At 43.3% G+C, this 15,000-nt stretch overlaps 1 protein-coding gene across 1 annotated transcript in view; it reads right to left on the reverse strand.

Moving 5' to 3' along the window:
• Nucleotides 1–15,000, reverse strand: part of epha5 (EPH receptor A5) — a gene marked incomplete at both ends in the record, with an annotated part of 61,890 nt that overhangs the window by 15,241 nt on the left and 31,649 nt on the right. The window contains 5 exons of the mRNA XM_080529437.1: nt 458–560; nt 1,531–1,690; nt 2,662–2,786; nt 9,926–10,261; nt 10,615–10,770. Of these exons, the coding sequence (XP_080385563.1) occupies nt 458–560; nt 1,531–1,690; nt 2,662–2,786; nt 9,926–10,261; nt 10,615–10,770 (880 nt within the window). The remainder of the gene's footprint in view (nt 1–457; nt 561–1,530; nt 1,691–2,661; nt 2,787–9,925; nt 10,262–10,614; nt 10,771–15,000) is intronic.

Here is a 15,000-nt window from a genome sequence, read left to right on the forward strand (position 1 = left end):
AAAGAGCAGAGCAGGAGACAACCTCCTTGTATAAATGTAGCTGGTGTAACATTTATTGAATTTATTGAGTGAATTCGGTCAAAATGGCATAATTCTCTATGCTTTGCTACACCGAGCGTCCGGTTTTTCTTCATTCATTTTATTCATCTGTTCTCCAGACATTGTGATGAAACACTTGCACAAATCCATAGTGTACTGTATATACAGTGTGTCTGTGATCTCTGCAGCACACACACACACACACACACACACACACACACACAAACAAACAAACAAACAAACAAAAACACACTCACACACACACACGCATCTGGAACATGTGCTATCATTGCTACCAGTGTACCCACCATCGAGAAATACATACAGTGTGGTGCAAACTGCCAACATTCAACAGACGCTGGCAGACAGGGCAGACTGCTGAGTGACAAGGTCCAGTAGGGCATCCCAGAGACCTTACCTTCCACTGAGCAGGAAACCGGTGACCACGGCCAGCAGGATGATGCCCACGGTGATGGCCACCGCCACGATGGGGACTTGACTCTGGTCACTGGACGCAGCTACTGCTGGGATCAAGGGGAGAGCAGACTGTGAGCACAGCACACACACGCACGCACGCAAACACGCATGTGTATGCATGCACACGCACGCACACGCACGCACACACACGCACACACACACACAAACACACACACACACACACTACACTACACTACACTACACTACATTAGAGTTGGAATTTTCAGTCCGAACGGGACAGGCTCAGGCCAGTCCGAGTCAGATTTTGCTTGTTTGTCATGACAGAGCTTGTGTTTTCTTCTTGTTAAGACCCAGTATCATCCTGCGTGGCTGTGTGTGATAACTCACAGCTCTCTGACAGCTCTCTCTCCCTTTTTCTCCCTCTGCTCTGTCATGCTGTCTTCGCCTGTACCTTACCAAGGGTATCGGATCAATAGATAGAGAATAAACTCCATGGCTTTCTCTTGTGGACAAATCGGTATGGTACGGCATTGATGTGGTACTATTGGTACGCCGTCCATGCATACAAACACACAAAAGAGGGAACAACAACAAGTTGTGGCTCATTTCGGGAAATATATACAAGGTAAGACAGGTGCAGGAAATACAGAACTAACACTAAACTGACTTGACAAGAGTACAGTAGTCTATTATAGTCTACAGTAGTCTACAGCAGTCTACCGCCACGGCTATTCAATTACTTCCCCCTGGGGGAAGAATCCATCTGCTTTTTATTTAATTGATTGGTCAAAGAGTTCACTCGCCTCGTTTTCTACGTCTGAATCAGTCAGAATTAAAACCAGAAGGGTTTTCAGCCCTCCAGGAGTATTACTGAATAATCTGAGATCAGGTTCTCACCTGTCTGTATAATCGCTAAAGGTTAAACTGATCCTAGATCAGCACTCTCACGTTTTGTGAATACAGGCGCTGACCCATAGAGGCTCTGACAAAAGATTGTCTGCATGTTGTTGGTTCATGTCATTTCACCTATTATGAATGGCATGCGGTACTTACAGTAGGGGCTTGTCTCAAACTCGAACCTGCGACTGAAACCTCCGTAGCCTGCCGAGGTGCGCGCTCTGATCTGGAATATGTAGAATGAGGATGGCTTCAGACCGTCAGCCACGATCTCTGTTTCTTTTGACTTGATGATGGTGTAGCTTGTCTCTTGGTCCTGAAATCACAGAGAGAGAGATATATGGAGAGAAAGAAAGAGACAGAAGAGACAAATAGAGGGAGACAAACAAGAGACAGAAAGAGAGAGACAGAGACAGAAACAGAGAGAGAGAGAGAGAGAGACAGAGAAAGAGAGGGAGAGAGGGAGACAGAGAGGGAGAGAGGGGGAGACGGGGGGGGGAGAGAGAGAGAGAAAGGGGGAAATGAGAGATGAGAGCATGGCCTGGGCATTCTGCTGTCCCCAACCCCTGTGTCTGTGTGTGCGTGCGTGTGTGTGTGTGTGAGTGCGTGTGTGGCCAGCAGTAGGGATCAGTTACACAGGTCTAGCCGGAAAGGGCTTAAACGAGCACTGTGCTAAATGGTGTCTCCATTAGCCCAACCACTGACGAGGGCACTTTTTCCTCCTCTAAATGCTCCAAATCTCACTTTCCCAGAATAGTGAAGTGATATCTTGAGAGATGATATCGACTCCAACCTGCCTCTTCCTGCTGCCACCGGGTGACATATTGTCATGACGTCAAGAGTCATGGCCTCACTATGTGAATCCTTTGTCATAACCTCCACTGAGAAATGGCCCAACATGCTGGCGTGGTAGAATAGTAGCTCAAAAGCAAGAAGGCAGTTTGTGCTTTGTTTTGTTACAACTGAGTAAGAAGCATGTCATTACTATCAATGGACTGTTCAACTAACTATCCACTGATCACAATTAGTTGCAGTTGAGACTTTGAGAATCTGTAAACCATCACTATGGGACTAACCAAATACAATGGCTTCTAAAGACCGTTCATTAATTAACAGTACATGAGCTGGACTAAGCGATCAGGTTTGCTGGACACAGATGAATACATTAGATTTTCAATTTTTAAAATCACCATTGAAGATGCATTTTACTGTAGGATTAAGATCGATCTGGGAAACCAACTCAGTGAGTTATAAAGTGCCTCTAACGTTGAGGTTGCTGTACTGTACCTTTTCAAAGTACTTGATCTCATACTCCAGGATAATGCCATTTGGGCGGTCTGGTTCCTGCCATGCTACGGAGATGCTGTTCTTCCCCGACTTCCCTTTTCGGACCACACTGACAGGCGTTGGGGCTGATGTGGGGAAGACACACACACACACACACACACACACACACACACACACACACACACGCTCAGTGACAAATCTCTCACATAGCAATTTAATATGCAATACAATTATTATGCAAAGTATGATGTAATACATTGCAATAATGTCTATCACTCCACCAACATATCTGATTGAGGATCATAGGAGAAGTAAGAAACCATTGAATGAAACAAAATATATAATTCTCTTAGTCCAAGAAACTCTGCACAAATCTATCTTCAGAACATCAGAGTGGATTTAAGACTTTTAAACTATTTATGATGTCTGACAATACTTTCATCTTTGCCATTTTGATTAATCAGTTGAAAAATGCCTTTGAAAGTCAATTCAAGAAGATTAAACATTAAACAAAGATTCTCTTGTCTTCTTCGTTTGGCTCATAAGGCACAAAATGACATTGTTAAATTGCTAAAATTCACTATTAATCATGCATTGTTTAATAATTCTCGTATCTTGGGAATAAAGTATCTGGAAATATTGACTGAAGTCAATGATATCTGTATGTGTGACGAGTGGTGTTCAAACCAGGTCTCCCACATGGGAGACCCAATAGACTACCATTTGGCCAAGAGGACATCCTCAAGGTCTGAGGGCAACACTTGAGTTTGCATGTCTCAGACAGGGCTACCTCATCACAAGAGAGTGATTCCTAATCCCCTCCTCTACAGTTTCTGAGACTTGCAAACAGCTTATGCTAACATCAGTCTCACATACAATTTGCCAGGTACAGAATACAATCATAAAGCAATATAGAATGCAATCATTGTGAACTATTATGATTCATATGTTGAGGAGTGTGCCTCTCTTCAAGACTATTTTCGAGAACTTTACAGAACATCATGTCGATCATGAAAAAGGGCACCCTTTAAAACCGCTTGAATAATATCAACAAGACCATTTCCTGACACCATTTTCACACTCTATAACTAATAATATTATTCTCCTAAAATGTATTTAATCAACACGTTTAAAGCAAACAGATGGTGTGGAGAATATAAACAAACAACAAAGAGTCTCCTTTACACGTCTTCTCTAAACATTTCACAGAGGGAACGGGAGACAGTTCCATCCATCTAAATGAAGAATGTTGAAACCAGACCTTATTTTTCATTTCTCAATGGAAGTGTTAGACTGCATCTGTGAGATAAAGAGCTTTTAAGGTGAGTCAAAACGTTCCCTGAGGTACCAATCGGATAGCTCTGCTGCTAACTACACGCCGTTTAAGTTTCAATAGCCTCAGAGAAAGAAGAGGAGAAAATAAATCTTTTTTTTTCTTTCGCCAAACAAAAGGAGTAACTGTATCCAGGCCCTAGCCAGACAAAACTATAATCATTCCTATCTTAAAAGCCTGAAACTGGATCCTTATTGCCATTGGATCTAGAGACAGGGGGAGAGATGAGGGGGGGAGGGGGAGGAGGGGGAGATGGGGAAGAGACTGAGAAGATGAGGGGGAGACGTGGGAGAGATAGGGAGACAGGAGAGAGACGGTTGGAAAATGGAGGAAGACAAGGAAGGAAGATGAGACAGAGGGAGGAGACAGTGAAGAAATGCGGCGAGAGAGGTGGATGAAGGCAGAAAAACAAGTGACAGAAGGGGAGCGATAAAGGAGAAACGACGGAGAGACAGGGAAGAGACAGAGGTACAGTAGAGCGATAGAGAGGTAGTGGAAGAGCATTGTTCGGAGGGTAGCCAGACCATTTAAACGGTCTAGTGGCCTGTTAATGTTGACTCCCCATCAACCAGGAGACGCGGCTTCAGAGTTATTGATTTCCTGAGTTAGACAGCACAACCATGATCTATATCTGGGATGACAGCACACTAAAACAGGAGCAGCAGTTTTGTCATAACAAAGAATTGTAGGATGAACACACAGTGACATATTCCAATATTTGTTATATTTGCAGAATATGCTGTATTACATTGGGTGTCTACAATAAGTGTCAGGGAAGTAGCCATTTTAAGTAAATCATCGTTTTCACAGGGGAATGACTGTATATTACAAAAAATTAAATGACAGTCTTAGACTGTAACTAGACTCCTAGAAAGGAATTTAATCGTGTTCATATGTTTATTAGCTCCACATATTATCCAATAAGATGTTCCCTTTGGAGAACTTGGGCTGCTGGCGTTCTGCATTATTTATGTAACCTTTATTTAACCAAGATAAGTGACAGTATCTATTTTTCGAGGTAGACCTTTAGCCAAGATTGCAGCTTTGCAGTAACATTGCAGTCAACATATTCCAGACAGACAATGCTGCTGTACTGTACTGTAGGTTGACTAGACAGATGGAGCACCTCCATGCCACAGGAACTGAGACACAGTGAAAGTGTGATCACGCCCGTGTTCCTGCCTTTGATAGGGATGTGTTGGCATCCTATAGCGAGAGGGGTTCATACTGTCCCTGTGTACCGGAATACCCGTAGAGATAAGACCTGAGCCACAACACACATACCTGAGTAACATCTACCATCATTGCTTGAGTCCATGCAGGGAAACATTTTGAAATAGGATGAGGATGAACAAAAATCCAAAATCAAGCCTGAAAAATAAGTTTACAATTGACCTCAGATGATACAAAATATGATGAAGATTAACGAGCTGTGTCCTTCATATTCTTATTGGTTTTGGTTATGTATTCCCCTTGGTGCGTCTCCATGTAATTGAATTCAGGTTTGCACACTTGACATGAGGTGTTAAGCCTGCCAAGAAAAGGTCAACGCTGACCGTCGGAAGAGAGCTCTCTCTCTCTCTCCACAGGCTGTGGTGTTTGTAAACAAGTATTGTTCTGGGGGGTCCTGGGGGGAGGCAAGATGAGAACCTCTGGCAGCGAGGCCCGGACCATCAGCCACACTTGGGGCCGATCGCAACGCACCTGCCAAAAGGATTATGGGAAGGACCCGGCCTCAGAGAGCACTGGGGCCTCAGGATAATCCTCAAATACATACAGCATACAGAAATATAACCGGCTATAAACTCCCAATATAGCACCATACATGACCCTGTACCATCACAATCACATACACACACATACAGTAGTATCCGAAATATGTCTTTGCAACATCCTCAAATATAGTATTATTGATTAATCCTCACCAGACTATCATGTTCACATACAGTATATCATAGGATCAGATATACTGTATGCCTTGACTATCATTCTCATATTGTATAGTGTAGCATCCAAAATGTGTACAATATCAGAGAAGGGTCCTTACCATCATACTCACAAATACTGTAGCAGAAATACATTATGCCTGAACCTTACTCATATGCTTCATCAGAAATACAGCCTGAACGGTGACTAAAATAGAAATAAGCCGTTCACTATGTCCCTCATACATCGCCCAGGTACAACATCAGAAGTATGCTCTTATCCGTGACTCTAATGCAGGGGAGGCTATTGGAGGTATATTTTGATACCATTCTTCATTCCATCTCCATTACAATGAATCTGTCCTCCGACTTCTACCTCCACCAGCCTCCACTGCTCTAATGCATGGTCTGAGACTGCCTGGTTACAGTCCCGTGATCTAGCATCTATGTACAAGAAAAGCAAATTCCTCTGTCCCAGGCAACAAATATGCCATTCAGTTAGTGTATGCATGTTCACTACGTATGACATGACTACCTTTGTCGCTTCAACAACCCAGAACCAGGTAGCTTGAAATTAGAAAAATTTCACAAGACAGCATTCTCTTGACAAAAAAAAGAGCATTACAGTAAACAAAAATACATCGTAACACATGGCGAGAAGTAATTACACCCTTGTTTTGGCACAAATCAACATCTGCAGACTGCAGTATCTCTTCAGCTCTGCTCTGGAGAGCCAACAGCTGCAGCCTCGTATTTAAAGGGATAGTTCACCCAAATAAAACAATCACATATTTTGGTTTCTTACCTGTTACATATACTCTATAGACAAAGACAGATGCCTGTTCCTGGTTAACTAGCCACTGTAACACGTAACCTGCCCCTTTAAGGTAATAACGTTTAGGGTTTCTTTTATGACCAATTCATCTCAAAGTATTGTAAAACGAGTCATAGGGCTCTACTATTCTATTTGAATTTACTTTGAGATTTTTTGTATGTACCAGGAGATCGGATGATGACACGAAAATCTTCACTCAAGGACTTCCCACTGTGAGTCGTTACAGCTCTGCAGTGTTTCCACAGAAACTCCTGTGTGACTATTCTGAGACACAGAATGGAGAGCTTCACACAGCCGTATACTCGAGTGATAATTGCCTGCACCTTAATCTCGGATGCCAAATCAGCTGCGCAATCTAGTTCAGTCAGATGTGGAAAAACGAGTTGATATAAATGCCAAGTGAATTCCACCGTCCCTTTCACAGTTATTGAGTTATTGGTATCTGAAGATCGCTGAAAAAAGAAATTGTTTACACACATTTTTATTTCTGATGATTCAACTGAAATGTTTTTCCACAGTTCAGTTCACCTCTGGATGAACATTATTATTTGGCATATCCGTCTTCCTATCATTAGTGTCATTAATTCTGAAGACAAATTATTCAGTTGACCTAATAGTATCTTAACGAGCTGAACAGATGCAGACTTTTCCTCAGGGTGAATACCTGCATCATACCGGCTACATAAATTAGCTCCACAGGACTGTGCGGTGTGCTCTTTGACTATGATGTATTGCTAAACAGATGTGCACAAATGATTTGTTAAATATTTGTCCTAAATCACGAAACAACGGTAATACATAATACATATGTGGAAGAAAGGGTGTTTGAGGTAAGTGAATAGATGTTCTAGTTTACACTATACTATATAGCTACTTCTGCACACCTGCATACGTACACACACTTTAGATTCAAACCTAGGATTTAGGCCATGGAGATCTTGCTGATATGAACAGAAGGCTCTAGGGAACTGGCCCTACTGAAGTGTACTTGTATTTATGTATTTATTTTTCACAATTAACTCCTCAATGTCTGGAGTCTATAACCTTGCATCTCATGGAATAGGGTAATCCTTCAAGCACTGCATGGGAAATACATTATTTTATGACAGAGCATCAGTTTTGATAACCATGATGCCAAGGGCTCAGAATAACAGTCTGTTTAATAAAGCTTCAACGTCATAGAGCACTCTGAAACCAGTTAATTTATGAACAGTCACTTAAAAGTCTTTACAAACTAACTGTAAACATGGCGGACACCAACGATAACATGACCATCATTTCGTTGGCGACAAACAATTTGATGTTATCGTGTTAACATTAACGCTGACGTTAGCTAGCTTTCTGTTGCTAACTTTAGTGATGTTGACAGTAGATACTAACTAACGTTGCCATTTTCATGTTTTAACATTCTTTCAAATGAATGTTAATTCATCCCATGTAGATACTGTTTTGTTACACCTAGATGCATGTTCCAATAGGCCCTCTGGAGTACCAATCAAGCCGCAACCATTACATTTTGCAACAATTTGCTCCAACATTTTTAAATTAGTATGTTCAGACGCTCTGACAACTGTCAGCGCATACATGTGCAAAACATGCCGGCATCGATAAGAGGAATCGATAAACTCGGAGGCATACGATTCTGATGCATCGAACAATTTGTTACCAGTTCTCGATTCCCATCCCTAATCTGACTGATCGTTCAAATCAATAAAGAGCTTAAATAATTACCTTTATTTCCTTCTGAAGACATCAGAGACAGGAGGCTTTCCATGGGATATGCCTCCTTGAATCAGCCCTGACTTTAGCAGCAAGAACTACAAAGACTCCTCTGAATATGTTTATTATTCTAAAAAAAGCTTTGCAAGGACACTGTGAAATGACTAATTTCAGGGATCCCTTATCGACGAGAGCAATTCACACACTTCAAACACATTTCACATACCCACACAACCACAGATACACACACACACACACACACACACACAAACACACACACACATACACACAAACACACAGGGCTGCTGTGCGCAACAGGTCCATCAGGCTGTCTCGGGCCTTCCCCAGTAATTACAGCCCTCATTGATATAAAGCAGATTCTGCATCAGCTACGATTAGGGTCATCATTACCGTAATGAAAAGTCAATAGCAGCCCCCCTCAGTCCCCTAGAGAAGGTTTCTCCACAGAGCAAAGAGAGAGCAGGAGGCACATTATCACAAAGACATGACTTGGCAGGTAAAAGGTAATCCTTTTCATCACTAATTGCTTTGTGTTCATATGGCGAAGGTGTGTGAATCCACTGCACAGAGGTTTGGGTTCACTGAACAGGTGGGCTAACTGATATACCCCTCGGTAACCCTTTATATAACAGCCAGGAAATAAGCAGGTTACTTGGTAGAAGCGTATTACCAGATAATTGGTTTCTTAATTACAACAGAGCCGTACAAACATTACAGACTCTAAATACAGACAATGTAATCAAAGTCCATGTCTGTCTGGGTTTGAATGACCTTTTTGAATGTTGTGGAAGCAGCTTCATGAGGCACAACTAGCCAAATCCCATGCGACTCATACTGTATTTCGACAAAGTGCACAAGCATAGCTAACACTGGCATAGCTAATCTCAAACCCTCTGCTTTCATCACTATTAGCTACTAACTGTAACAAATATTGGCACCAGTGTTTTTTTTGCATGAATGGTAGGGGTCTCCCTCTGAACTCTCTTCTCTGAATGAGCCATCTGATACAATAGAATTGATTAAGTCTTCAGGAGAAGGACAGACTGAGCAGACTGATCCCCCCCCCCCCCCCACCTCATCCTTATGATTGATGGTGAAAGATGGAGGCAGCCCCTCCTCCATGGTTAATTGAGGGTGAATTATACACAGAGCTCCGGCCACTGATAACTCTGGTGTTGAAATACAAACTAGACTAGTACTGATTGGTGGTGAAGGAAGTTCAACCCCCTTCGTGATTGGTGGTGAAATATAAACGAGTGCAACACCAACCTACTCTAATTCTTGGCGAAATCGAAATAGAGCTCCATCCACTTTCCTGATTGATAGTGATGTACACACTTGTTTGAATCTTGTCTTTTAATTCTAACTTGTTGTCTTTCACCTGTGTTTTTTAAATATTTATTTTCTTTATAAATACAGCGCTCCACCTACCTGCTTGGTTGGTAGTGACGTTGAGCGACACAAACTGCCGTCCGGGAGTGGTGAGCTCCGAGACCCCGTTTATGGCCTCCACTTCGAAGGTGTAGTTGGTGTGAGCCAGGAGGTCGGCCACCATGACAGAGTTGTTCCTTAGCCCCGTCCGCTGAGGGAGGAAGCGCGCCGTGTTGCCACACTCCTCGTAGCGCCGCAGGTCGGCGCTGATCTTGCGGCAGAGGATGTTGTAGCTCACGTCCTTCCGACCGCCCGTCTCCTCTGGGATGCTCCACTCAAGGACCACGCTGGTCTCGTTGACGTTGGAGATGGCATTCCTGGGAGCGGAGGGTGGCCCTGCAAGAGATTTATACAAATATTAGCATCATGCAATATAGCTATTTGAAAGATATGTTTCTAATTTGTATGCACTGGAATCAAAGGTCAGTCTTTCTAAGTGGGTTTCTACATGTGTTGGATACTCAGTTGTTTTGACCAGAACTAGCAACTTGAGGAAAGTCCCACTGCTGCTACAGGGCCTCTACTTATTCAATCAATGGTTGTTTGACATTAAAGTGTTTTAATGCATTTTTAAGGTAAGTTGAATTCGAAGTTGAAGTTCAAAGTTTATATTAGGTACTTGGTACGAAAAGATATTAAGGGAGTGTACAGTACAAGGACAGTAAAATAACATTCTCAGTAGCACATACTTGTGCATGCCATGTTGAGTGGGTCCGAGTCCCTCCTGAAGTAGCCCTCTTCACACTGGCAGGACGTGGAGGCTTGGACCCTGGTGAAGCTGTGAGGAGGACATTTACTGCAGCTCTGCGTCTGCAGTACTGACCTGAAGAAGCCAGCTCTGCACACTGCACAGGGGAGAGAGAGAGAGAGAGAGAGAGAGAGAGAGGAAATAGTGCTGTTTCCCATTTTGTTCAGGTTTAGCATGTGTTGTGTATTTTTTTTTACTATAGAGTAGACGCAATTCCCCCTTATTCCACATTAGTGGAATAAACCAAAACAAATTGCAACAAAATTGCCGGACCATACTATGCAAGTACATGGCAATGGCAAGATTGCTCTATAACAACATGTTAATACCAGATTGTTGTGAATGACTGTATAATGACAGTATTACTCCACAGGTATAACCAGCAACTTCAAACACAAAGGGTTAACAAGAGCACGGCCTCCAGTGACACATCCATCCCTAACGGCAGAAATATGATTGGAATAAAGACATAAAATACCAAATTGATTATCGGATAGCACTATGTCTGCTGTAGATCCTAGGTCCTAGCTTGGGTGTTTAAATGAAGCTGTATTTTTATTCCAGACAGGTTTTCCCTGAACACGGCAAAACACATTGAGATAATGCATAGGTGAGGGGGAAAGACAGATGAATTATCAATGTGGGTAGTCATGGGTGCAGACAAAGACATTCATTAGAAGTCCTCTCAGGTGTGTGTGTGGTGTGTGTGTGTGTGTGTGTGTGTGTGTGTGTGTGTGTGTGTGTGTGTGCGTGTGCGTGTGTGTGTGTGTGTGTGCGTGCGCGTGCGTGTGTGTGTGTGCATGTATGCATGCTGAGGGCCAGAGCCAAGGTGTGCTGAGAATTCAATCAGACACAAGCTCCAGAGGTACAGGAGATAAGTAAAGGTTATAGAGAATAATTGCTGCATGCTTAGCAACACAGGAGTTGAATAAACATACGTTAACAGTATCAGTTGTTTAAGGCGTTCAGAATTCACTTAAAGGAGTACTTCACTCAAAAATGATTTTCAACAGTCTAACCATTGATACGGTCCTAAAATAATATCCTTATGACAAGCTCATATTGATTTCTTGGAAAAGTGATAAGAAGCTGGGTTTTGACATAAGTAACATTGGTGACCGAGCCTCTATATAAAGAGGAAAGTATGTACAAGTAAATGCTCAATAATATTCTGACAAACAATGGTGGAATAGCTGTAGTTTTTCTTATATCAAACCAAAGCCTCTCTAGATTGCTCTTGATAGCCACTTCACTGGGAAACAGAACACCTGCCCACACACACACACGCACGCATGCGTGCGTGCACACACAGACACACACACACACACAGACACACACACACACACACACACACACACACACACACACACACACATTACACGGCCATGTTGGCAATCTCTCCAGGTTCTCCGGGAGGTGGAAGACGTCCCTGGAATGTTAACAAGGTGAAAATAAATCAACAGGCGGCCGTGTCTCCATGGCAGCTCCTCCCGTACACGTCCCATGTTTTATCGCCACTGCTCATCCTTCTCCAATCTGCCGCCCACACGACCCCCCCGCCATCCCACCCCCACCACAGCCCCCCCGCCACCCCACCCCCACCACGACCCCCTCCCCACCACGCCCCCCCCCCCCCCCCGACCAGCCCAGGCCACGGGAGAAAGTGATACAACTGCTAACAACTTCACAATATATGACCTCATAATTTTTCCAACTTTCATCATGACAGGATGCCATTTCTGTCTAGGGATTTCATTGTGTTTTATATGTTGCGTGCAGAATATACCCAACGCATAAATATGACACGTATAGCCATGTCAACTGTCCAGTGTGTTTATTCAACGTGTAAGGTCAGAGAGCAGCGTGCTTTGCATGGAGAGGTTTCACTATAACCGCTAGTTCACGTCTCGAGAACGGAACGAGAATTTGATACCACTCCACATGAATCCTGTGTGTGTCTGTGTGCAAGCCATACCTGTGTGAGTGTGTGTGTGTATGCGTGTGTGTCTGTGTGTGTGTGTCTGTGTGCACGTGCGTCCGTCTGTGTTTTTGTACATGCGTGCCTATTTGTGTGTGAGTGAGTGTGACATCGTTGTCATGGCGGCTCTACCTTGACCTTGCAATCATCATTAATCCGTCACTGGCTGTGAAGAGGGGACATGGGTGACACACATGTCACATCTCAAACACTCCTCTGGTGATGGAAAAGAGCCTTATCTCTGCCCTCTCTACTCTGGAGAAGGAGGACACAGCACACTGTGGTAGGTAGAAGTGGATTTTTAATTTTTTTATTTTAAGTATTGATGACTATCATCAGTTTCACACACTTTGGCGGGCATTCATGCAGCCTATGGTGGCACTCTTTATGTGACCACATATACCGGTTGTGGGTTCTGTAAACACATTTTTTTATTACGACTGCTATATAAACTGTCGTCACAAATACAGTAGATGCTTCCTGTTTTCACAATAAGGGGTGTGTGCACTGCAGGAGCAGGAGTTGACTATAAACAAACACTGAATAAACATCGCTACAATGGGTTTTAGTTTGAATTCCGCCCTCACAGTGATTGGACAGCAGCATTTCAGGAGATGCTATTTTACATGTTGTAAGAAGTGGTTTTCGCCGCTGAATTATAGGGTTGAGACACTGACTCGTCTTCAATGGTGGTTTATGCCTCCATGTATACTCTACTGATTTTCCGAAGTAAATTTGATGTGACATGGATGTCTCATGCATTATAAAGAGATTGCAGTCCATCATTTCCATGTCTGCCATATCATATCTCCACTCCTTGCTGTGCTCATCTTGGTATGGAAGTTGTTCCATGCAAGTGGTTTCAAATTGCCGTGCACCTAACATATTTCAACAAAGTAATATCATTGTTGAGTATTTTTTTCACCTTTACTATAAACTGATTGTGTGAGTGAGTTAGAGAGTGACTGGCTGGCTGAATTATTAAATAACTAACTGACTGACTGTCAGACTTACTGACTGACTGACTGACTGACTGACTGACTGAATGAGGAACTGACTGACTGGGTAACTGACTGACTGACTGGATGAGTAACTGACTGACTGACTAACTGACTGGACGATTAACTGACTGACTGACTGACTGACTGACTGAGTGGATGAGTGACTGACTGACTGACTGAGTGGATGAGTGACTGACTGACTGACTGACTGACTGACTGACTGACTGGATGAGTGAGTGAGTGGGTGACTGGGTAACTGACTGAGTGAATACGTCTACTGTAGCAGGCCCAGGCCAGCAGAGCCCCAGCCCCAGACCACTGCTCCTGTAAGCCAGCTCAGTTCATTTATACAATTTGTCATGTTAACATGATCTATTCTCCAAGGATATTACAGTGGGCTGAGAGATATAGATCACGACATGGCCAAAAACATTTCTCTACACTTCAATCAACAGAGTGCCATAATCCACAGGGAGACATGGGGGCATTAGTATAGAAGAGTAGCTGTTAATGGCAGCAGGACAAAAGGTGAGATGAAAAAGGCCTGTAAAAGGCAGCTGTAATGGGGCTTGCAGGGCAGGTGATTGGATTACCTAGTGGGTATGGTGTGTAATCATCTCCAACGCACACACATTTTTATCACTCATGCATATATAGGCAGGCACACACACACACACACACACACACACACACACACACATGTGCTCACACGCGCACGCACACATACATGCAAGCACTCAGGCACATACACACACACACACACACACGGATGGATGTAATGGATTATTTAACATTTTATCTATGTAATTACATTGCAAGATTAATATTTCCATACATAGCAATACATGGCCATGTTTCATTTACATGTTGTGTGTCCCACAAAAAATGAATCAAATTTTAATTTCATTCGATGTCTCTGATATGGAATTATGTCATTGGAAGATTAGGGTTATAGTCATTGAAGTCTGTCAGAGAAAATGAATAAGAGGAGAGGGGGATTAAACGAAGGGGAGAAGAGAAGAGAGGAGAGGAGCAAAAAAGAGGGCAGACGGATGGAGAAAGGAATGTAAAAAGGAGGGGGTTGTGAATAGAGCAGACGAGAGAAGAGGCCGACTGACGGGAAGACGAGAGGAGAGAGGAGAGAGGAGAGAGGAGAGAAAAAGGGGATGTAGGAGAGGAAAGAGGGATGTAATGGAGGGGAAAAAAAAAAGGGAGGAGAGGAAAGGACAGGACAGAAGAGAGGAGAGGAGATGAGAGGAGAGGAGAGGAGGATATAAAGGAGTATTCCCATGCCCTTCTCTGCCTCTCCCTGACTGCGTTTGGGGGTAGGAGTGGGGGTGTGGGGGGT

The sequence above is a fragment of the Nansenia antarctica genome, assembly GCF_963989245.1.
Source record: "Nansenia antarctica genome assembly, chromosome: 4".
In the NCBI taxonomy this organism is placed as follows: domain Eukaryota; kingdom Metazoa; phylum Chordata; class Actinopteri; order Argentiniformes; family Microstomatidae; genus Nansenia; species Nansenia antarctica.